Genomic DNA, 26007 nt, shown 5'->3' with positions numbered 1-26007 from the left:
TCCACCTTCCAGAACATTGCAGCACACTTCCTGCTGGTCTTCTGATATGAATTATAGTAATGTTGCTGAAAGGTCTGAAGAAACCTTACTCACTTTGACTTGTTACCTGATTTACTCCCTGTTAACAAACATTGGGGCATATTAGCAAGAACCTCTTTAAAATGATCATCCTGCCACTAAAATGGCGATAATGTGCTTGCTAATATGCATTATAGAATTCCAATAGAAGCCCAGGTTAGATGTGCAGGACATCTAACCTGGGCTTCTATTGGAATTCTATAACGCATATTAGCAACCCCATTGTCGCTGCTAAAACTGCGATAATTTTAACGAGATTCTTGCTAATATGCCTCATATTTCTTTCAATAGTGCAGTAATATAGAAGAAAGTACTTAAACTACTGACTTTCACTATTTTTTAACTAATTGTACTTGTTTTCCGAGTTTCCCAATTATTTACATTACTGTTTCTCTTGCTCAATATCATGATTTAAGAAAGGAAACTTGTTTTTTAGAGACAATGTCTGCATCTAAAAGTATAACCTCCGTTTTTTTGTTCCTTACTATGACCATTTAGAAAAGAAAGTTTGTGATTTCTTTTATGGCAAGTCTTGTAAAAATAAAGTCATTTGTATTGTTCCTGCCAAGTTGTGAGAATTTCCAACGTTACAGTGAACCAAATGTTTTGTATGGCATATCTTATCTATTCCCTACATTTTGATGCAACCTATTCATGAAAACCCATAGAAAAAAACACTGATGAGATCAAATTAATTCAATAAAAAAATTTATTCTTTATTCTTTTGGTTTGTTTGTAATGTTATTTACTGTTATTTCGGGTAATAGTAGCATTTTCCTGCATGCAATTCACTAACACACTACAAGTCAATAGTTGTCATAAAAGGAGTCTAAGTTTAATGTTCATTGTGTAAGAAACAGAACATGACCCAACATGGTTGTTTATGTGAATTCACGCCTGTTCTCCTGGAAAAACTTTGTAGACCCCACATTCCCTTCGAACAGTTCCGGTGCAGCATGAATCATCAAGAGTAGAAATAACTCAGGCAAACAAACCCTGACAGATTACTGATTTTATAAATAAAAAAAATATTTGAAATGTCTGATGCAGGCATAGCTAAAAAATGAAATAAAATAAAACTTTGCCTTTCTTCGGTAATAAAGAATATTCCAAAATAAGTGTCTTGTGGCCACCATTTTGCATACATCTTTTAGCAACAAATCTGTCCAACTATTTTGTAAAGTCTAAAACCCTCCATTCACTGTGCTCTGTAACCCTTTATCTTCTCATACTCTGTGAAGTTCGTCAATGTAAAGTAACAAAAGTGACAGTGACATCAGCCTGAAGTTAATTTTAATTTCCTATCTTATGTACAAAATGCAGAAAAGTAAAATAAAATGAATATTTACAGTATTTATATTTTCTTAGAAAAATCTAACCATATCTTTTCGAGCAGTGTCAAAAATGTCCATTGAAGCCTGGCAGTACTGCCAAATGATGCAACATATCAAATAAAAATAAAACTTGAAAGTAAAGTAGCAGCAATCTATTGCTTAATGACATGAAGAAATTAGATTGTGTTGACCAATTTGTCTTACTTTACCACTGACGTATGGCTTCCCATATCAAAGATTTCTCAACAGTGGAAGAAACAGAACACAGCAGCACAGGCAATATAAACATGCATTTGTGACAGCGTCCAAACTATTTATATTGTTACAGAATATATAGTATTGTTGAAAGCTTGCAAACTACACTTATTGTGGTACATATTTGATGCAACATGTACTGTGCTCAGGCCATTATCTTTTTATCAAACATCCACCACAGAGTAAAACAACTATTTACACAATGTGAATTAGATTTTCTGAGCGTGGCAGTCAAATATTAGCTTTGCTGACAGCTATTGATGGCTAAACAATACTGCAGGATGATGTAGAACGTTTTTAGAGGGGTTTGTTTTGGTCAATTGATTAAAAGGAAGGTTAATGAAGTATTTTCTTTTCTACAGAAGAGCACTTGAGAAAGTTCCTAATGTTTGCTTCAAGAACCTGGAATGAAGTTTTTCGCTCGTTGGGGGTTTTCCTAAGTGGCTTAAAAATCAGTCTGTTTCCTGCACACGGTCTGTGTGGGCATTGCAGGCACATTGAGAATCATGTGGATGCGACAACATTACAAGTTAAGCACCTCAACAATTTAGTGTCACCCCTGAAACACTGACGAAGTTACAAACCTGTTGTTTTTTGTGATTTTGTGGTTTTTCATGCATGACCTATGAGTCCAGCATGCTTTCATGCAAATCAGCTTTTCTATAAGTCTTTTAGAGAAAGATATCACAGAACACCTGGTCCTCTTACCTTTTATGTAGTAGGCAACCCCGCCCCTTCCCGAACATAAAACCCATTTACAAAAATAGTCACATATAATAAACAACCTATGAATTAAAAAAATGATGGATCCGATCAACATAGATTTTGTAAACGTATGGCAAATATGGCAGTTGAAATGCAAACAGTGGATACATTTGATACAGATATTGTACTAAAGTGTTTCAACACACAAAAAAGTATAGTTTTGTATCCCTTTAACTGGTCCCCACAGTTTGAGTAGTCATTCCGACTCTCCTTTTCAGCAGTGTCAGCTGGAAGGGCAAACAGTACTCTCCAGGCAAGTGTATCACCCTTTTTTTCTTTGAGTAATTCCCCGACGAGAGGTCACTGTCTTATTATAGGCACTGACTATAAGTACATATTTATAATAACTGTCAGTTTGGCATAGCTCTCCTAAAGGAGTCCTGTTGACACACATTTGTCACTCACACAGGCTGTAAACAATTTGTCACACAAACTGATTTTTTGTTTACATGCTATTTTCTGTTATGTCTAACATCTTTGCCTTTGTCTTCCCTTTCTGATTTGTCTTTTTCGTGCTTCTCTTTGTCTGGCTTTGTTACACTGTCATAGGAAGGAGGAGAGGCAGTGGAAGGAGTCATGTCCATTTTCTCTGTTGTAGAGTTTCCATTTAGCCTGTCACTAAGAAGATCCTTTTTTGTAATTGAGCTGTCCCCACCTTTGCTTTTATCCTTGCTGTGCATAAACGAAGCTCGCTTGACTGTTTTCCTCAAAAGGTAGCGTCGGTAACAGCGCTGAATAACAATAGCAGATAGCTCCTCTTGTTTCCGTCGTAGAGTTGATGTAATTGGTTCATAGGAGACTTTTGAAGGATTGGATGCCATAAATCGTTCTTCCATTGGCTGACGTAAAGCATCCATTTCATCGCCTTCACCCAAAACACGCTTTGTAAAAGCAAATAGGATGTCAAGGCAATGAATTCTGTCACCACTTACCATGGGTAAGTCCATTGCTATGAGCTGCACTTTGTTTGGCTTTGCTATGCGGAGAGGAGGATCCAATGCATCTGCAAAATTAGTCAAATTACTAAATTCTATAAACTGGCTTGCGCTTGGATCAAACTTTTCCCAGACCTCGTAGAACATCTCAAAATCATCCTCACCCAAGGGTTCAGCACTTTCTTCGGTAGCAACACTGAAGTTCTCCAATATAACAGCAATGTACATGTTAACAACAACTAAAAATGATATGATGATGTAACTGACAAAGAAGAAAATCCCAACGGAAGGATTTCCACAGTCTCCTTTTACAGTGCTACTTCCGGGGTGAGCCACTGTTGGGTCACAATCTGGTGGCCCACTGTTGAGAATTGGGTTCAACAAGCCATCCCAGCCAGCAGATGTGGTGATCATAAACAGGCAGATCATACTATTGCCAAAAGTTTCAAAGTTATACATGTCATCGATTCCTGATTCTCTCTTTACATAGGCAAAGTTGGACATTCCAAATATCGCATAGATGAACATCACCAGGAAAAGCAATAGGCCAATGTTAAACAATGCAGGAAGTGACATCATCAAAGCAAAGAGAAGTGTGCGTATTCCCTTGGCACCTTTAATGAGTCGCAAAATTCGACCAATCCTGGCAAGTCGTATCACTCTGAACAAGGTTGGTGAAACAAAGTATTTTTCAATAATTTCAGATAGAAACATACCTAGAAAGACAGAAAGAAAGAAAGACTGTGAAAAAGGTTGCATTGGTATAAAGTATTCAATGTGTTTGCAGTACGTTTGCCTCTGTGAGCTTTTAATCTCACAATAATTACAAAACGCTGCATTATTCAAATATCTAGCAATTGTGTATCAATCATGGAAGTAAAAAGTAGAAGGTGATATCTTTCAAGATAGAAATGGTGCTGCCTGCTTGAAATATCTATCTACATGCATGACATGATAACTCTTTTTAAAGTAGTACTTGCCACACTTTTATAATTACTCTGATGTTTTCACCTCTAGAAATGTTTAGAAAATAATCTTTTAATAGATTCAAAGCATTAATCACATTCCTTTTTAAGGAGACATGATATAGTTCACAGCAACAATTTACTTTTTGTGAACAATGACACATATTTGGTATTTCAGAGCATTCCACAGCAACATGCATTCTGAGGGCACTTGAAAATGTGAAATAAAGCATAAAACTAACTATTACAAATATATCGATTGTACTTTTGACAGTGTGATAGTACTCTGAAAAAAGATTGTCTAAGGCAATGGAATATTGAACATGGACGTTATCACATTGTAATTAAATATTTACAATGGATTACTGATGTAAAGTTAAATATGTTTGCCATATAAGATTTGAAAAATGCAATGGATGTCTATTTGAATATTTTTTAACTTACCTACGATGGAAAGAATCACAACCACAAAATCAAAAACATTCCAACCAATGGTGAAGTAATAATGGCGTAGTGAGATCAACTTGAGCACGCATTCTCCAGTGAAAAGGATAATGAAGACCATGTTAATATTGTATAAATTGTTCTCCATATCTTTACTCTGGTCATCCGTTTCAATCATCATCGTTACCATGTTAAGGCAAATAAGAACCATGATGGTGATGTCAAATGCTTGCTGTGTCGCAAAATCAAAGACAGCACCTTGGAATTTATTCTGAAAAATACAACAAAAAGTTATTTATTTTTCTACATGCACATTTTACAGACAATTTATTTTTCTTGTTCTGAAATAGGGGTTGAGTATCTATTGGTCTTTTATTTTGAAAACAAAACTGTATGCAAGGTCAAATGTATTGCAAGTAGACAAAGGGCCTGATTACGATATTGTAGGATTGGTTACTACGTCACATTAGTGAGGGATATCCCGTCTGCTGAAATACAAATCCAATTATATCTTATGGGATTTATATTTTGTCAGACAGGATATCCGCCACTGTTATGATGGAGTAACCCATCCGCCAAGATTGTGATCAGGCCGAAAGTTCTTAAGTCATAAAATATATGTGGTCTCATTTCTAGCTTTAGTCCAAAATAACGTTAGTTAAAAAAAGAGGAAACATTCCAATGCAATAAGCATTCGTTGCACCCTTATTGTAATCATGTCTAACAATTTATCAGAGCAAAGCCTCACAGGTGAACTAAAGGTCTTAGGTCTGCTTAAGCATGGTGGGCCTGTAGTGTTCCTCTGGATCATTCATTTACATTTTAGCATGTTTTCAGCTAGTATTTGCATTTATTCCATGTTGCAAGAAATTGCATTTACTTTCAAAAGAATATTAACATTAAACATATTGTTTTTGCTTTACTTTTTAGAACCTTCATGAATTGTTGCGAAGAAGAAATATATGTTTAGGGAGATTTTTTCTAAATGTGAACGTCCTGTCTAAAAACATTTTTTTTCACTTTTGCACCTTTTCCACATTTTGCCTGTAGTCTTGGTCTGATAAGAATTTAAAATGTCCGGAATGGTGACTTTATGATTTATTTCTAGGTTTTGCTGATATTAGCTTGATACTTTTAGACCATTTCTATTGCAGTCTGCTTTCATTGCAAATATTAATGTTACTGTGTGTTTTTAAACTCATTTAGCACCTGTGGATTTGTTGTGAGCATTTGGAATACAACTGGCTAAATGTTAAATCACTAATACCATTTTAGTGGCCTTCACAAATAGGCGTATTATGAACACTGTTATGCAATGCCATTACGTGCTGTGCCACACTTTTGGAATTGCAGGCGGGGTGTTGCTACTTGTGTAACACTATCTATTTGCAACTAGAATAAATTACATTTAGTACAAATAAATTATATATGTCTGACATGCAAATGCAATTTAGGAAACAACAGTGAAAGGAATTTACTCAGCTATTTGCATTGCTACGTTGGTTTTAGTATTATGGATGATATAGTTAATATCATCCATAATACTAAAAACCAAGGGGCATATTAGCAAGAACCTTGTTAAAATTATCGCAGTTTTAGCGGCAGGAAACTACTGCTAAAACGGCGATTCAAATATCGTCAGTTGTCTTCTTAGTTTGCGGCCAACTCACAGGAGATAGGGGTGTGTGGGACTAGATTTGCAACTAGAATAAATTACATTTAGTACAAATAAATTATATATGTCTGACATGCAAATGCAATTTAGGAAACAACAGTGAAAGGAATTTACTCAGCTATTTGCATTGCTACGTTGGTTTTAGTATTATGGATGATATAGTTAATATCATCCATAATACTAAAAACCAAGGGGCATATTAGCAAGAACCTTGTTAAAATTATCGCAGTTTTAGCGGCAGGAAACTACTGCTAAAACGGCGATAATGGGCTTGCTAATATGCGTTATGGAGTTCCAATAGAAGCCCAGGTTAGATGTCCTGCACATCTAACCTGGGCTTCTATTGGAATTCTATAACACATATTAACAAGCCCAATATCGCCATTTTAGCAGCAGTTTCCTGCCGCTAAAACAGCGATAATTTTAACGAGGTTCTTGCTAATATGCCCTCAAATGAGAGATGGCATGTAAGTCTAGTTTCATGGAAACACTGGATTGTTTTAACAAAACGAAAATATCAAAACAGATTTTAAAAGGGGAGAAGAAAATAATGCTGATTGATGATTAAAACAATTTACAACACATAAATTATACATGCTTGTTTTATTCTGCATGTATTTATAAACATTACAAAATAGGCAAACACTGTCTTTATATATAAATATTTTTAGAGCTGCTTTACTGGCTTAACACAAATACAAGACAAACGCTTGCTGTGTTGTGTATACATCATATGAGATGTGTATGAGGCATTTCCAGCCTTTCTGAGCACCATGGTGTCTACGGTAAATTCAATAGGACTTTCATTGAAAAACATTAAAACCTTTTTACAAAAACTCACTGTCATTAAACAATCAAAAAGAACATTTGGGAAAAGTGCAACACTGCAAACTAATTCATTTTCAAAATATTTGACTCTCAACCGGAATACTCAAATTATTACTAAATAATAAATACATCGGCTCATATCCACCCATTCCTATAGATACCAAGGTGATCATGCACATTAAATTCATGATATGTTGTCTCTCAAGGTATCCATTTAAGTCTCCCAGAATTTCAGATCAACATTCTTTAGGACAAGGGTTAACAATGGTGGGGATACTGTAAATTGACCTGAGTTCATCACATTTGGGGGCATATTTATGAGAGGACCGTGTCATGCTAGCGCTATGCAACATGGTACATACACAACACAAACCTCAACAACAGATTTATGCAGTCATGCAAAGCCACTTTGCGTGGCTCTGATTGGCTTCATAAATCTGGAGTAAAGCAACACAGGGCATTTCTCTTGGATTTTGACATATTTCCATATTTACAAGCACCAGGTGAGGTGTAACAAGGAGTAATATATTTATTTCTCCTTATTTTTCCTCTTTCTATGTGTGCTGCATTTTGCAGCACACATAGCTGCTGTTAAGGGCTAAAGGGCATGTGCTCTCTATGGTAAACTTGGTAAGATTGGTCTACACCTGTTTGACATATTTAATTTACCTATCAGTCCCTTGTACAGTGGTATCTCATATACCCAGGGTCAGTAAATTAAATGCTACTGGTGGGCATGCAGCACTGCTTGCGACACCCACTAAAGTGGCCTTTCAAACCTGTCTCAGGACTCTGCCATTGTAGGGCCTGCGCGCGCAGTTTACTGCTTCTGTGACATGGCACATAAATTTGTTGCCTCATCCGTGACTCTTTTTACTACATATTGTTCACCCCTAAGGTAACCTTCAAATTTACCACCCAGAGCCACGTATTCCATCCACTGAGAGAGATGTAGGTTCGCCTATGACCTATTTAAACACACAAGTAAAACATAACTGTGTTTCAATGAGCAATGCCTGGAACATAAATAGCACTCACTAGTGGTCTCCATAGATGGGACGTAACAATATGTTTATTCATTGGTAAAAAAAAGCCTGCTATGCCATGCAGAAGTGATCAATAGAATGACGATTCACTACACAAAATGTTGCCACATGACGGAGTTGTTCATCTTCTTTCTGTCTAATTACTAGGGACCAAAAGATTAACCCGTAATCTTTGGTAATATGCGGCAATAGGTGGGCTCCGATAAGTTTTGCTATGATGACATATGTTGATTAAAAACAAGGTCCGAGCATACAGGTCGGGCAGAGATTGAATTTTTTCCGAAGACTACATCTCCCATGAGCCCTTTAACCAGGAAATCACTACGTTAACCACCAGAAGCCGCGTAGGCGTCCGTAGAAACACTACCGAGGGAGACGCGGTTGGAACCGGCTGGTTCAAAGAAGCGGTGCGTGTAACAAGATGGAGAGAGAGGACTAGTTAGCTAGTCCGAGTCCCCGAGGGTTTATATGTGACATGTTTCAGCCCGTGCCTTAGAGTATTCTGGCTTTCCTCAGGACCGTTTTTTAAAAAGGTGTGGTGTGATAAAACAGACTTAGTGTTGTGGTACAGACTAAGTGATACACTCACTAAGGCGTTTTTCTATATGTGAGAGGGGGATTCCCTTCTCATGCATACCTGTACAAACAAACATTAAGAACAAGGACAAAACATTTACAGAGAGAGTCAGTAGTCAATTTAGACATATGGTCAACAATGCTTAGGTGGCGGGATCTATAGTGCAAGGTAAGAGGACTATAGTCGGCTAGGTGTGTTGGTACTGGTGGTGCCATCAGAGTGAAAATATGCGACTAATTAGGAGCGTGGTGTGGCTAAAACACGGAAATCACACTGAAAGGAGTTGACTTAGTGTGGCAGAGCGCAAGAAAATTGTTCTTACGCTTTGGGTTATTAGCCAAGGTTTCCTGGAAAGAAGCGGTAAGGGGATGACCCTATGGGAGAAAAAGAGATAGGCTGTAGGGGTTAGGGACCTGTGAGGAAAGAAGCGCTTACCCAGTTTGTTGTTTGGAGGCTTGTCAGGTTTTTCATACTCACAGTCTTTCTGGTCAGTGCCTGCCTTGTACCTGTTGTCCCGCCGTCGTCCTCCGGTAAAATGAGCCTGTCGGCGTGTGGGCTTTTTATACTATGGTTAACGAGGTAATGATGAGCACCTGTGGGAATAGTAAGGGTGGAAAGACTATCCCTTTGTGTTGTTGCTGCTCATGCTCGTGGTTTGCACACTAGTCTCTCGTGCATGCTCAGTATATCAGCGCGATTGCTATGTTGTTGCTCATGCTCATAATTTGCACACTAGTTTCTAGCACATGCTCAGTATGAATGTGTGATTAAAATGCAGGTGATTTGTACTCTAGTCTTTTGCATATGCTCAGTATGATAGTGCGATTGTATTGAGGTACATGTAGCAACAAAAATGTGCCGCCGTTGGCACGGGGGAAAGGGGCAACACCCGTGTTAGGTGTGGCGTGGTCTTATCTGCGCAGGCGCGAAGGGATCAGCGTTGGCTATGTATGCGCTAATATTGGGGAAACATGCCTGTGGGACGTGCCGCCTCCCAGAGTGGTTCGGCCCGTTAATCATTTGCTTAATGCGCATACGCTACTAGGCGCTGCGTGCTAAAGTTGACATGGCAGTATTAGGGAGGGGGTTGAAGTATGTGCCCATGATTATGGCAGCCTAGTGGTACACACAAGGGGGAGCATGATCTATGTCTATGTACAGAGGGACTATGGCACGGGGGACTGACCACTGTACACCGGCAAGGTAATAGTGTAGGTCTAGGGTGTGACTGAATTCCACGGTATGGCGTCGTTGACACCATTGGTTTGGGTGGATAGGCGATATATCCAACGTTGTTCCTTGCTGAGTAATTTCTTCTCATTATCCACTGCCAGTTCCGGTAGCTGTTCGATGATTGTCCAGGTCAGGTCATTGGAAGTGTGCCCCTGGGTGATGAAATGACTGGTCAGTTTACTAATGTTCTTCTTGCACCTGATTGTGCTCCTGTGTTCTGTGACTTTAGTTCTTATTTTGCGGGCGGTCATACCGATGTATCGGAGGCCGCAGCTGCAGGTAAGTAAGTAGATCACGTTACGTGAATTACAGTTTGTGTGGCTGCGTTGGGTCCACACTTTGTCTGGTTCTAGTATCAATGTTTTCGTATGGCTGGTGAGATGGCACACGCTACAGTCATTGCATGGATAATGTCCAGAGATTTTAGGCAGGCCCCACGCATTCAGGATAGTGTTGGGTTCTCTATTGGTCAGGGGTCTGGGGCGGGTGCTCACGAGTTGGTCTTTCAGGTTGTTGCACCTTTTGTAGGCAAACCTAGGGGTTTCCCATTGTCGTTGTCCAGAGTTTAGGATTTTCCAGTTTCTACGTATGAGCTTCGCCACCTCATTGGAGGCTGTGTTGAATGTGGTGACACACGTGATGGGTTGGTCACTCTTGTCCTTGGGTACAGTTTCCAGAAGGGCCTCCCTATTTTGGTTCCTGGCTCTTTTCTTGGTTTTGTTAATGATGGCCCGGGGGTAGCCTCGTTCCTCCAGTTTCTTAGACAGGTCTGCCGACTGATTTTTGTAGTCGGTTACTTGAGTGCAGTTTCTGCGTATACGCAGAAATTGCCCAAAAGGTAGGCCTGGGCCCAGATCGCCTGGCAGTGCACCAGGGACTGGATGATACTAATTATAAAAACTGCCAAACGCCTTTCAGAAGCCATCGTAATTGAAATCCAATTATCAGAAAGCCACTTCAAAACAACCCTGACAGCCTACAAAAAGAAATTAGACGACCAAAATAAAGACATTAACGAATACAAGGAGTACCTGACCCAAGCTAAAATAAAGAAATTTGAGAAAGACCTCAAAAAATTTAGCTATGCCAAAGTCTTTCCATACTCTGAAGAAGACTTTACCCCACCAGCCAATAACTCAAATGCCTCTGACTCCTCAGCAGATGACAGTTCCGCATCCAGTGACTCTAGCAATAGCTCACACAAACGGGGTGGCAGAGGCCGCCGCGGACAACGCTGGCCAAACACCTGGCAGGGAGGACAACCTGGACATTACTTCGGGCCTCCAACGAACTTTGGCCCAATGCCAAACCCCTACTTCGGATACCAGCAAATGTATACACCTGGCCCCATGCCCCTATTCCCAGGAAACCATGGACCCCACATGCCTCCTTTTTTAGGACAGGGCAGAAGAACATGCAGAAGGAGAAGACACAACCCGCAACCACAAGTACACTGGGCTGAAGACGGAAACCCAGTGAGCGCGAACACTCGCCAGAAGGCACCCAGCCAACCGGGAACCAGCAAACCATAAACCAAGCACCCCATGAGTCCATGGTGTTTAACCTTTCTAACATTTCACTGACACCCAAACAGGTCTCAGTACTAAAAAAGGGACTATTCTTCGTGCCAACGACTAGGTTGGACAAATTTAAACTGCACGTGGAACTGGCGGAGTTCATGAGGAAACTAAAACTCAAGGCCTTCTTCGAGAAACCCTCGAGGGACGACTCAACTGCCACTAAAAACCCTAACATCACAGGCCTGAGGACCAAATCCACCTTCACCCCGCCACCCTCCACAGTGCCCCCAGAGATCACCACTTTTGAATTGGCTGTTTAGAATGATGTCGAGAACCTAGAACCAACCAACCACTTCAACAACCTGTCGAAGGAAGACAGAGAAACCATCCAGGAACTCAAAAACAATCCCTCTATCATAATAAAACCTGCCGACAAGGGAGGAGGCATTGTGCTCTTAGATAAACAGGACTATGACACTGAATGTCGCCGACTACTAAGCGACCAAAGAAACTATAAGAAACTGGAACATGATCCAACCAACTCACTACAAAGCACTATTCAGGCACTAGTGAAGACCGCCCTTCAGGCAGAACACATCTCCAAACAAGAAGCAGAGTACCTCTGCCCCCAAAAGATAAAAGTACCATACTTTTACACAGTACCTAAAATACATAAAGGTATTCTCCCCTCCCCCGGGCAGACCTATAGTGTCTGGCATCAACTCCCTTCTGGAACCCCTCTCTCGCTATTGCGATTTCTTTCTTAACCCACTGGTCCAGCAAACACCCAGTTACATCAAGGACACCAAACACTTACTACAAGTCATCAACAACACTGAATTCAACCCAGAAACCCAACTCCTGGTGGGCCTGGATATTGAAAGCCTTTACACCAGTATCCCCCAGGACGCAACCATCCAAGTCCTGAGACAGGTACTCATGGAGTCCCCATGGCCGCACCGCACACCCAGAGACTTCATCCTCCAATGTGCCACAATAGCACTAAAGGAAAACTATTTCGAGTATGAGGGAAGCCTGTACCTCCAAACAAACAGAACTTCAATGGGCAGCGTCTTCGCCCCCAGCATGGCAGGACTCTATGTCCACCTCTTTGAGCAGACCCACATCACCCACAACACCAATCCCTATACCAGGAAAATTCTTATATGACGTCGATATATAGACAACATCCTTATGATCTGGCAGGGATCAGAAATAACTCTACAACTCTTCCTCACTTGGCTCAATGAAAGAGACCCATACCTGAAATTCACAAGCACCTCGAGTGCAAGCCACTTGGCATTCCTTGACCTGAACATATGGGCCAAAGATGGCCAACGGATCACTACCACCTATTACAAGCCTACCTCAAGGAACTCACTCCTCCACTACACAAGTTTCCATCCCCGCCCTTTAAGGGAAAACTTACCTTTTGGGCAATTTCTGCGTATACGCAGAAACTGCACTCAAGTAACCGACTACAAAAATCAGTCGGCAGACCTGTCTAAGAAACTGGAGGAACGAGGCTACCCCCGGGCCATCATTAACAAAACCAAGAAAAGAGCCAGGAACCAAAATAGGGAGGCCCTTCTGGAAACTGTACCCAAGGATAAGAGTGACCAACCCATCACGTGTGTCACCACATTCAACACAGCCTCCAATGAGGTGGCGAAGCTCATACGCAGAAACTGGAAAATCCTAAACTCTGGACAACGACAATGGGAAACCCCTAGGTTTGCCTACAAAAGGTGCAACATCCTGAAAGACCAACTCGTGAGCACCCACCCCAGACCCCTGACCAATAGAGAACCCAACACTATCCTGAACGCGTGGGGCCTGCCTAAAATCTCTGGCCATTATCCATGCAATGACTGAGCGTGTGCCATCTCACCAGCCATACGAAAACATTGATACTAGAACCAGACAAAGTGTGGACGCAACGCAGCCACACAAACTGTAATTCACGTAACGTGATCTACTTACTTACCTGCAGCTGCGGCCTCTGATACATCGGTATGACCGCCCGCAAAATAAGAACTAGAGTCACAGAACACAGGAGCACAATCAGGTGCAAGAAGAACATTAGTAAACTGACCAGTCATTTCATCACCCAGGGGCACACTCCCAATGACCTGACCTGGACCATCATCGAACAGCTACCGGAACTGGCAGTGGATAATGAGAAGAAATTACTCAGCAAGGAACAACGTTAGATATATCGCCTATCCACCCAAACCAATGGCCTCAACGACGCCATACTGTGGAATTCAGTCACACCCTAGACCTACACTATTACCTTGCCAGTATACAGTGGTCAGTCCCCCGTGCCATAGTCCCTCTGTACATAGACATAGATCATGCTCCCCCTTGTGTGTACCACTAGGCTGCCATAATCATGGGCAAATGCTTCAACCCCCCCCCTAATACTGCCATGTCAACTTTAGCGCGCAGCGCCTAGTAGCGCATGCCCATTAAGCAAATGATTAACAGGCCGAACCACTCTGGGAGGCGGCACGTCCCACAGGCATGTTTCCCCAATATTAGCGCATACATAGCTAACGCTGATCCCTTCGCGCCTGCGCAGATAAGACCACGCCACACCTAACACGGGTGTTGCCCCTTTTCCCCGTGCCAACGGCGGCACATTTTTGTTGCTACATGTACCTCAATACAATCGCACTATCATACTGAGCATATGCAAAAGACTAGAGTACAAATCACCTGCATTTTAATCACGCATTCGTACTGAGCATGTGCGAGAAACTAGTGTGCAAATTATGAGCATGAGCAACAACATAGCAATCGTGCTGATATACTACAGGTGCTCATCATTACCTCGTTAACCATAGTATAAAAAGCCCACACGCCGACAGGCTCATTCTACCGGAGGACGACGGCGGGACAACAGGTACAAGGCAGGCACTGACCAGAAAGACTGTGAGTATGAAAAACCTGACAAGCCTCCAAACAACAAACTGGGTAAGCGCTTCTTTCCCCACAGGTCCCTAACCCCTACAGCCTATCTCTTTTTCTCCCATAGGGTCATCCCCTTACCGCTTCCCTCCAGGAAGCCTTGGCTAATAACCCAAAGCGTAAGAACAATTTTCTTGCGCTCTTCCACACTAAGTCAACTCCTTTCAGTGTGATTTCCGTGTTTTAGCCACACCACGCTCCTAATTAGTCGCGTATTTTCACTCTGATGGCACCACCAGTACCATCACACCTAGCCGACTATAGTCCTCTCACCTTGCACTATAGATCCGGCCACCTAAGCATTGTTGACCATATGTCTAAATTGACTACTGACTCTCTCTCTGTAAATGTTTTGTCCTTGTTCTTAATGTTTGTTTGTACAGGTATGCATGAGAAGAGAATCCCCCTCTCACATATAGAAAAACGCCTTAGTGAGTGTATCACATAGTCTGTTCCACAACACTAAGTCTGTTTTATCACACCACACCTTTTTAAAAAACGGTCCTGAGGAAAGCCAGAATACTCTAAGGCACTGGCTGAAACATGTCGACCATCTGAAGGACGCAGGGGGCAGTAACTCGCCACCCTCACGTGTCCTGTAGCCTTACTTTTAACCGCTGGTGACGGCCCAGTTATTAAAATTTAATTTACCCTCGGGTACTGGGACCACCACCAAGCCGTTTTAAATCACAAATCACCCAACCTCACTGCACTCTCAGCAGTATACCAGCTCCGCTGTAATCAGGCGTCGTAGCACACCCGCGACATACTAGGTGTCACTGGGTGGGCCAGATGATGAAGCATGCCACCAACTAGGTTGGAGGGTGAGGGCTTCATGAATACACCAACAAGGTGCCGGTGACAGAACTAATTTGAGTACTGTAACACTTTGGTCAACTTAAGCTAGTCCTCTTAGTTTAATCTCAAAGAAGCGGTGCTCAGAGGTAGGAGAGCGGCGATCCTGCCGGCTCGTAATTACTAAGTAATTGTGGCGGCTCACGCAATATCCTAAAAAGCTGCTATTTGATTTCAGATTTGCCCCGAGTGCCTTCTCATTTATTGCAAAAACGGCATACGGAAAATAGAAACAAGTAAGTCTGTTATTAACTCAAAGCTTGCTCTAAGCCTGGAATGCCACAAATACGGATGGACACCCTAATAAAAGATTGCGTATTTGCTCCCTAGGCTTCCTACATCATTTGGAGAATTTTGAGGAACGTGTATGGGTGTGGTTTGAAGTAAGTGAAGGATTTCTATCAGGTATGATGGTGATGTAACCTGCAATGAGAGGTTTTCAACTAGTGATTTCTCTTCAACCGTTTATTTATTTACAGTGTTCAACGTCGGGTTTATAAAGACAGGTTCTCATTATAAGAGGTAAGAGGCAGTTAAGACAGTTAAAAGTGGAGAGCGTATATAAGTTATGGCAAGGAGCTCCAGGCTAAAAAAGTTTTTTGTTCTCTTCCACAGCCTTTGGGTCCTGATGAGAACTCCACAGCAGGTAGGAGTTCGAAACGCGAAGACTATTTTGTGTTTAACCATAAGAACGTGAAATTCTAAAAATATTGCTCCAAATTATGAAAATTGAGAATATAATTGTTTAAGCAATTGTTATGGTTTTGTAAAAAAATTGTGATAAGTGAAACCATTATTGATTTGTAAATAACTTTTTGATGCTTTGATTGTATGAGTGATGTGGTTGAATGTTTGACTAGGGTGAATGACAGTGTGAATCGATTGATTATGAATATGTAAGTTGATTTTTTTTTTAAATGTGGGAATTTTTTACATTTTTGATGTAGATGTTAAAAATGTAAATGTGGTCAAATTAAATTGAAGTAATGTATTGAGAATTAGAAATAAAACAAAACGATTAACTCAGACTGAACTATAAGTCTTGGACCCATATTGTGTTGAATTCCAATACGCTGGTGTGAATATACAAGTATATGATGTAACAGTATTGGCAGTTGTTTCGTTTTATATCATAGAGGGAGAGGCGGGCCACGAAGGGCGGCCAGTCTCACGGAAGAGACCAACGAAGAGTAAAGGTACGTGTTGGGGGGGGAGGTACCTCTGGTGGGGATTCGAATTTCCCGGATGGCGGCTGCCCTTTGCGTAAGGTGCAGATGCGGGGCACTCCGTGAGGTCTTCCCGCAAACTGAGGCATTTTTATTTTAAGGACGCTTCCCTGAGTGAGGCTGTCGCTACCTACATGGTGGCCTGGTCTAAGCACAGAAGTGCAGTGGCCCAAGCCCCAAGTGTGTTTGGGGTGCTTGCTTAGTGGCACTGCAACTTATGTGCTGGTGATCCGCATAGTTCAGGGCCGCTGGCGACTCAGGGCTCTACCCTACAGTTTTGCCCTGAAGTAAAGATATATGTGGTGTTCTTCCCCAGTGATGATGTTGTGTATGCATATTCTACTGTGTTGCTTACGCCCATGAGGGGCCTGATGTACTTATGGTATTCCAAGATATGTGCACGGCTGCAAGTGTTTCCTATCGTGCACTGCTGATGAGGTGGTGTGCTCAGTGTACTCTTAACAGTAGTTACTGGTGGTTCTGACTAACTATGATATATGTAATGATTATGACAGTGGCCCGACTGGCCTAGTGATTTATGTACTACATGTAAATGGTGGCACATTGTATATATGTGATATGTTCTAATGTGTTTTTATGCATAATACAAAGGCTATTTTTATATAACCTTTTGTGGAGTTTCTTTTGTGGTGTGCCTAGTGTGTCGCTGCAGTGTGAGTGTGTTGCGCAAACGCTTTACACATGCCTCTGGGATAGGCCTGACTACTCTACCAAGCTACCAAGGGTATGAGCAGGGGTTATCTGCAGTGTGTAACTCCTTGACCTGACTAGAGTGGTGGTTTTTGCCTGGCTTAGGCGCATGCCTGAGCCAACCAGAAATCCCATTTCTAACAAACACACATTACAAAGCACATTCTGCTCCATTATTATTTACCTAATTTTGAAATTTTCAGATATATTCTTCTTGAACGGATCCTAATACCACATACTACTACAGGAAGTGCCTAAGAATGAAAAGTATGTATGATTCAAAATGTAGCAACAATGAATGCCTTCTTCTTACAGAGAAGCATGTGGACACACTTTTTTGCAGTCTCTCTTAAAACAACTTAAGGTGTGTCTGTTGCTGACGTCAATGTGTACAGTATTGCTTAGAGTAAGCATTAGATAAGCCCATTGCTCATGACTGGATGGCTTTCCTCTCTGTCTCAGCACCCTGTTCTTTATTGAATGTCTTTCTTCCCTATTCTGTGTCAGGAGCATACCTAGTTTACGCTTGCTTTTTATTGGATAAAGTGGATCCCTCCACTGCTGATGTAATGGATCTACTTTTCCTTTTTCCTTTCCCCATTTCAATTCTTATTTAGCACTGCTTCATTTGCTTTAATGCTTGAGAGTGTGTTCATGTTCACACTCTTTTCCTGCTCCCCAAACTTCTCTCACTCCAGTCTTCTACATCCTCCATGCCCCCCACTAATCTTCTATGGCACACCAGGGGCCATATTACACAAAGTCCCCTAGGTGCTCAATGGGCGTTGGCGCCTGCTTTGCGCACTCCCGGGGCACTTTAGTATTATAGAAGGGCCCGCAGATGCTTGTACAACCCATTCTGTGATACTGAAAGTGCTGATCACATACACCATCAGCGCTTTCTCAAGAGAGCATGCCCTCATTTGCATAAGGACATGGCCCCATGCAAATGAGGGAATCCCTTTGCCTCTGCACACGCTCCGTATTATAGACGCCGGCACAGAGGCAAATAAGCTGTTAGGGAGCGCCCCTGATGGCAGCCCTCTAGAGGGGTGATGAGGGGTCCTATGAACCCCCTAGGCATGCCTTTGCATGCGGGTGCAGTCACACACTGCACCTCCCTGCAAGGGGATCTTTAATCCCCCTTAAAAGTGCAGGCGGATTACCGCCTGCACAGTGAAACACAGAACAGCTGTTTCAAAGGTCCTTCATTTTTCACTTGAATGCGCTGCCCCAGGGCAGAGCAAGTTCATGGCTGCTCTCTGGGCACCACATTCCATGTAATAGAACGCACTTTCCCTGTTTGCGCCTAGTGCACCTGTTTTAAGGTGCGCCGAGCTCAAACAGGGACAGTACGCCCTATCCATAGGGCTCCAGGTGACAGATGGCATGCTTGGTGATGCCCTGGATGTTGTCCCACCACCCTGTCTCTCATTTATTACTGCTTTACTACAGGGCCATGCCTTGGATACCCTGGATGCTTTCCTGCAGCACTTTACTGTGCCCTTTGATGCCCCTATCCCCATCTTCACTCCTTCCTCTTTACACCTCTCCCATTCCCTAGTGGCCTCTGTCAACGCCGAATGCTTTTAAAATGAGTTGCCATTTTCAAAGTCAATAACTATGATACGGGATCTTAAAACTGTATCTGTACATTTAAGATGGTTGACACATTGCAGGATGCAACAAGATGGCACAACTCAAAGGTCACCTTGTAAGTATAGAATAGTCTTTCATAATACCCACTGCATTTCTTGTCCCAGTGCTTCACACAATGTAGTAGCCATCTTGAAAATTTTGAAAACAATGTTTCTAAAACATTTAAGGTGGGTACATTATTATGTCAGCACATTGCGTGTAATACAACATGGTAGCCATCTTAAGAGTATGAAAACATTGCATTACTTTCAAACTTTTAAGATGGCCTTGTCAATGCATCTTCGTTTGATTCATGCAAGGTGGAGACCATCTAGGGAGTAAAAAAATGAATTATTTCTATTGTTTTGAGCTGGCCAGTCACCAATCCTGGCTTTGGCAATACGGTTGCACTTTAAAAGCATCTGGCTTTGTCAAAGCCAATACTGGTGGCCGAGCAAGAGTGCCAAAGTGAGACAGGTTGGTTTTACCAGTGCTTGTTTCCAGTGGCTTCTAACTCCCAAAATAAAGTTATTTCCAAATAACAATAGTTCAGTACATCGACAACAAACTTGTATGTTTACAAATTCTTGCAATGAAAGGCCTCTTGTATCAGTGCATCCCGCATATATTTTAATACTAATTTTGCGTGTTTATTCTGAGTCTTTGAATAGACCTCTTTCCGTCAAGAAACAGGCCCAAAGAACAGTGCTGTACAATACATATTGCACCCTGTATTTGTCTCACTAGGAGGTGCTGCAAAATTCAAGATTTCAGCACTTACAAAGAAAAGCACAGGTTTGGAATGTGTATCCAGGGTGAATTACTGTTGAAAGGACTGCTGCTTGGAACAGACTATAGAGTAGCACAGATTTGCGTGAACAATAAAAGAAAATATTCGTGTGAAACAGAGGCGATCTTTAGTTTCACTCTTTTTGAATTACAATAAATAAAATGAAATGGGTTTTTATATTGCAAACAAGTTCCCTTCGTCAACCCTCCAGTTTGGGCACTCCTACAACCAGGGCAACATTTTCACCCCTGAAGTACCCGTTTACACAAACGGATGATTGTTACTGCCTATCTATCACTAGCATAGTATTAACACTGCGGTGGATCACCTATGCCATGCTAACTTTTGAGCCATTTGTGCTAGAAACAATTCTTTTTTGTGGGAATAAGCAAACTTGGAGCAGTTTCTCAATTATCCCTGCAGAAAATCTATAGCTATGCAAAAGATGTGCAGCTGCAGGGTCGAATAATTCACCCTTGTATAGCTTTTGCCTTTACACTAGCGATCAATTATTTCCTTCTCAGTTTTTGTTCCATGAGATATCTCCATCATATTGCGACATGAAGAAGGGGTGCAACAGAGGCCCCTGCCGGTAAGAGGGGTAGGGAGGTGGGGTTGGGCGGGAGGTAGGGAGGTGGAGCCGGGTGGGAGGGGATTTTCGACCGACGAAGAGGAAGGAAAATTAATTATTTATTTAATTTTTCCCTCATTGTCGTCGGAAGAAATCCCCCCCCCCCCCTAACTCGTCCCACCGCCCGCCACTCTTACCTGCACGGGCCGCTGCTGAAATGTTAGCGGTTACAATATCAAACAGCTACAGAAGCACACTTATCCGATGCACAGAGTCTCATGTTTTAAGGCATCCACAAAAGCGGAGTTCCTTGGGTTCATAACTTATTGAAACATAAAAAAAAGTAGAAATGGCAATGTTACCTAGCAACAGCTCTCACTGCAGTGCAGTCAATGCCAGACATACACTCAATGGCTTATACTGTACAATATAGAAATACAACTGGGCACACAATCAGATTCGCTAGGCAGACTTTCTTATTTCATGGAACAAATGAATGCATTGTAGACCGCAGAGCTCAGTAACACAGATATATTTAAATACCAAATGTTTTAAAGTGGTGGCATAAGAATCATGTCAGTGTCTCAATAAGTGCACACAGCCATCTCTTGGTGGACTGGCACAATTCATGAAAAGACACAAGAGATGTGCCAGGCACGTTCACTGCTTCCTGGTGTATTAGCACCTGAAATGGCAGCTACCCGTTGATAAGGCTGGACAAACAAAAGGAAACCCAATTGATGGGATACCTTGCCTCAAGTTAGACGCCAGTTGGTGTTTCTCCTGGCATGCAGCAGATTAATCAACCTTTTACTAGCCAATGAAGAGAAATATCTAGTCCACTCCGCTCCCCATTCCCCACCTGTTTTTATCTTTTAGTACAATCAGGGAATATTCCATCACCACTCCGTCTCTTGGCACTTACTGCATGCGTCCGCCCTGGCCTCCTTACCCAACGGACAATTACGAAAACAAATTGAAAGCTCCAAACTGTTCACTTATTTGCTGTACCCCAAGTGATTTTAGTTCATCCTCACAAATGTCCCAGTATCTATAACCTCAATATGACACCCAAACACCATTGAAGCTCCACATTGCTCTAAGAATGCATGAGCTCAACCATTGGTGGCCCTCAACATTTTCAACACCAAGATTGGCATTTCACAGCTCCTAGTGGGTGCACATTGAGAACCTCTTCCACGAGGTTGCTACTTGTGTGACTATATACAACATCGTTTTTTTGTTGTTGTTGCATATTTATATAGTGCGAACTCGACTCGAAAGTATTGGAACGCTGTACATGAGCCTCGTATTTAAATTACACATTCAGGCACGGAGATTAAGTGATTTGCCCAGACTCACACGATGTGGACGCGAGCCCGAGGCTCGAACCCTGATTTCCAGCAGCAAAGTCGGCGTCTAGCCGACGGACCACATTCTCTCTTCAGACTTATTGGCCTGCGGCCGAGCTACTCCAAATAACAATGACGTATGATTTAATGGTTAGTTCTCACTATGTGGAAAACCTGGGACTTTCAAGATGTTGACGTGGAATATCACCCAAGTGAGAATGGGGTCAGAAATTGCATGTTACCTCACTCATCAGCAAACCTTCCACTCAATTAAGCACCCCCTCCCCCCCCACCAGAAATCTGTCCATAAACTGCATGTCACTCATGCTATAACTGTGCATGTTTTTGTGATCGATGGAAGGTTGCACTAGTGTGCTGTGCTGGATCTGTTCTGCTGGGAATGAAAGATTGCAGTTGCTGGCGTCTGTGGATGGGACAGCTGCCATCCTATTTACTTTCAGTGAGGAAGCAAATCTTGCTGCTGTCTGATTGGTCTGCATTCTCTGACGGGGAAAGCCTGCACTACAGTGCTCTACCTATATTGGTCCTCTGTAGGAGGGAAGCTTTCGCTATTTCTGCCCAAGGTCAACCTGTTCTACGAAGGGTGCTTCCACTGCTAAATGAAAGTGTTTCCACTACTTATGAAGAAAAAAAGGGATTTACAGTATACACTTGCATTATTATGTTTCTTATTTAGCGCCAGAATCGACCCCCGAAGGGGTATCTCCACGCTTGCCTTGGGAACCCGTCCTGGCTTTTCCCTGTGAGATAGCCCCTACAGGGCATCCCCAAGGTGAAAGCCAGGCATCCCGCCGCAGGGGGCCATTGTGGAGCTTAAGCAAGCTTAATGCCCAGAGTTGCAGAGTGTGAACCCATGATTAGGTCAGGCACCGAAGCGAGAATTATCGAGTCCATGGACAATATTTGAGCTCAAGACCCTGCCGCGTCGGGAATTGAACCCTGGTCCCGGGTCTGACCTCTGCTTCAGGGTCTGCCTGCTCTAACCAGTGAGCCACACTTTTCCACATAGCATGCCCTATGCACAAAAAGTTTCCATAATATTTGATGCGCGATGCCTGCAGTCCAGATGATATTTCTGTCCCCAAAGGGACAATATTCATGTGTCAAAACATGTTGATGGGATAATAAAGCAAGCTCTGTTCTCCCACCCTATTCTTGTAATCTTGTGGCAGGAAGGCAGCAGTAACATTTTTTAGCTCACCCATACACAATTTTAATATAGATCTGTGAGTTTAATAAAGGTAGAACATAAATGTAAACATAAGGGACACACCCTTACCAAAAATAGGAAATGCATAACTAAGAGAGTACAATCTGTGAACTGTGTATTTGTAAATGTTTACAGTGTTAGATGTAGAACGCACTGATGAACCATAGGTAAGTGGGTTCGATGTTCCCTAAATTAATTAATGAATGTATGGTATTACAATTAGAGGTTTGGCTTTTTCTTCCAGGTGTGATGAGCTTCTTGTATGTTTATGTATGTTTGTGGAGAGGGTACAGCAATCCTTTAACATGCCTCACTCCCTCTTTAGTGTGTTAGCTGCCTGTGTTATATCTGTCCTTTATGAGTAACAGAAGCATGTAATGAACCTTTATGATTGACAGAAGCATGTAATGAACCTTTATGATTGACAGAAGCGTGTAATGATCCTCCAGCTACTGTCACCTGCCCTTTAATTAATATTTGAGTTAGGGAAAGCTTTGCTGCTACTATCCATTTTTTACTTTTGCTGTGCTGTGAAGCTTGGTATAAAACTTTCCACTACTATATGACAAAACAATTCGTAGTGGCAATGCATGATGTGAATTAAAAATGGAACCCTCACAAAATATGCGAGCAGAATTTACTTTTTATTTTATGTGTGCAACAACCAAAATCTGAATTGGACACGATGACTTAGTGACATTCTAAAACATGCTTGACAAGTGTCTAACACCTTCGGCCAGTTCTGGCATTTTAGCCAGCATTACTCTCTGTTCAGGGACTTTAAACCCATAAACAAAGTGTAATGGTAAAAAACAAAGCCTGCAATGCAATATGCTGTTATCTGAAAAGTGAGTGGGGGATGAATTATCACAGTGCACTTGACAGACTTGGGATATGAAAAATAACACTGTCAACATTCCTTTTAACCTTATTGCTTAAGGGTAAAGCTGTCCTGCTGGTGAGAGGGCAGGGATAGCCATTCAAATGCAAATAGGAAGATCCCACTGCTTATGGGCTAACACTGACACTCCTTGAGGATAAAAAAGGCATTGTTTGCAAGAACAATGCAAGCAGCAAACACACTGTGAAAGGAAAAACAATGTGGTGGCACCACTACTCCGAGCACATGCTTGTGAATCTGCCCTGAAATAGTAAAGCATGTGCTGCAAGCTCTGCCCTGCGAGGGACGCCAGTGATTTCAAGATTGGTTGTGAGCTATGAACTGCCTTCAAGAACTGTAATATCGTATTGATAAAACCCCTGATTGCATCTGTGGGGATTTTTTTTTTAAACTCTCTTTGGTTCCTCCTAAGTTTTCACATAGCAGGTTGACCCAGTTCAGCGCGGAGTCCTCCTCGATATTATTCTAGGAATAAGCTGTACATGCTGCTTGTTTTTGCTACCCATGTCTGCACATCTGATACAAGGTTAGTTCGTTGTTTGGTGGTGTTCGTTTAGAAGCAAGCTTCTAATACACAGACATGTCATGGCCGCACAGCTGAGTTTTCAGCACAGTGGATTTGTACTACAAAACATGCTTTGTGCCCTTGGAGGTCAGAGAGGAGCACCCCGGCCGTGATGGTTGTCCTGGAAAGAACGCATTGTTTGAATTGCAGCTCTGTGGATGCTAAGCTTACACCCCACAGAGAGTGGCTGCAGATTTCCAGCAGGCCAGCTGCCTGGTCCCAGGGGCGGCTCTAGGCTCATGGGGGCCCTGGGCATGGAGCGTAGGTAGGGGGCCCCGGAAGAGGGGGTCCGGGCGGGGTGGAGCTCGGAGGCCAGTGAAGAGGTGGGGGGGTCAGGGTGTTTGGAAGTGGAACAGAGCCGGAGGCCGCCAAATCCCTGCCAGGGGCCGCCACGCAAATATGTATCTATCCTCAGAGGATTATTATATTAAGGATATATATATTGGCGTGGTGGCCCCTGGGGTTTGGTGGCCCTCTGCAGGTGCATAGCTTGCACATGCCTAAGGCCGCCCCTGAGAGGCCCAGAATCCAGGCATGGGGTCTGAGGGCGAACTCAGAGATCGTCTATAATATTCCCCGAATTGCTATGTTCTCAGTGTAGGGTAGAGATAGACTGAGAACAAATTACCATGGTTAGGATATATATTCTGTTTACGTTATTCATAATGATGTTTATACTGTTCTGCTTCATTTGCCTAATTATCGCAGCCCTTGTGCTCTATATGCAAGATTACTATAGTTTTCAATAAATGCATTGTAAACTTCCCTCATGTTTTTCTTGTCGCAACCATCGTAATGAGTGAGGGTCCGATTCACAGAATTAACTTAAGACAAATCCTAAACTTACTACTTATGGTATTCACAGAATGCACTTACTACTTTTGGTATTCACAGAATGGATTTATGACTACTAACTTTACGTCCGCACTCGGGCCGGAGATTCCGGCATGGAGGCGGAGCTTCCAGCCCGGAGGCGGAGCTTCCGGCCGGTGGTGGAGATTTAGCCATAGCCAGAATCTCCACCTCAGGGATGGAAGCTCCGCCTCTGAGCCAGAAGCTCCGCCTCTGAGCCAGAAGCTCCACCTCCGAGCTGGTAGCTCCGCCTCTGGGCCGGAATCTCCGGCCCGAGTGCAGATGTAAAGTTAGTAGTCATAAATCCATTCTGTGAATACCAAACGTAGTAAGTGCATTCTGTGAATACCAAAAGTAGTAAGTGCATTTTGTGAATACCAAAAGTAGTAAGTTTAGGATTTTGTCTTAAGTTAGTTATGTGAATCGGGCCCTGAGTGAGCAAATGAAAGGGGTAAAATCATTTTTCCATGATTCCCTTGGGGATCTGAATTTCATGGGCCTCATTTATGAGGCTGTGCGTCACTTTCACGCCGCACCAGTGGCGTAAAAAATGGGCCTTGTTGCGCCATATTTACAAAGTGACACATCCAGGTAGATGCGTCACTTTGGAAACCCCTGCGCCACATTATACCTGCGCCAGGTATAATGTATGCAAGGGGGGCGTATTGACGCTAGGAAGGGTCGTAG

At 42.5% G+C, this 26007-nt stretch overlaps 1 protein-coding gene across 1 annotated transcript in view; it reads right to left on the bottom strand.

Moving 5' to 3' along the window:
* Positions 1–769: 769 nt before the first annotated feature.
* LOC147731529 (sodium channel protein type 2 subunit alpha-like) overlaps positions 770–26007 on the bottom strand; it is an 860436-nt gene continuing 835198 nt past the window's right edge. Inside the window, exons 26-27 of the mRNA XM_086956593.1 lie at positions 4777–5047; positions 770–4083 (exon numbers count right to left, since the gene is read on the bottom strand). Of these exons, the coding sequence (XP_086812719.1) occupies positions 2885–4083; positions 4777–5047 (1470 nt within the window). The 3' untranslated portion in view covers positions 770–2884. The remainder of the gene's footprint in view (positions 4084–4776; positions 5048–26007) is intronic.

Source organism: Lissotriton vulgaris, chromosome 2_1, assembly GCF_964263255.1.
Source record: "Lissotriton vulgaris chromosome 2_1, aLisVul1.2, whole genome shotgun sequence".
NCBI lineage: Eukaryota > Metazoa > Chordata > Amphibia > Caudata > Salamandridae > Lissotriton > Lissotriton vulgaris.
This window is presented reverse-complemented; position numbering and strand designations above follow the sequence as displayed.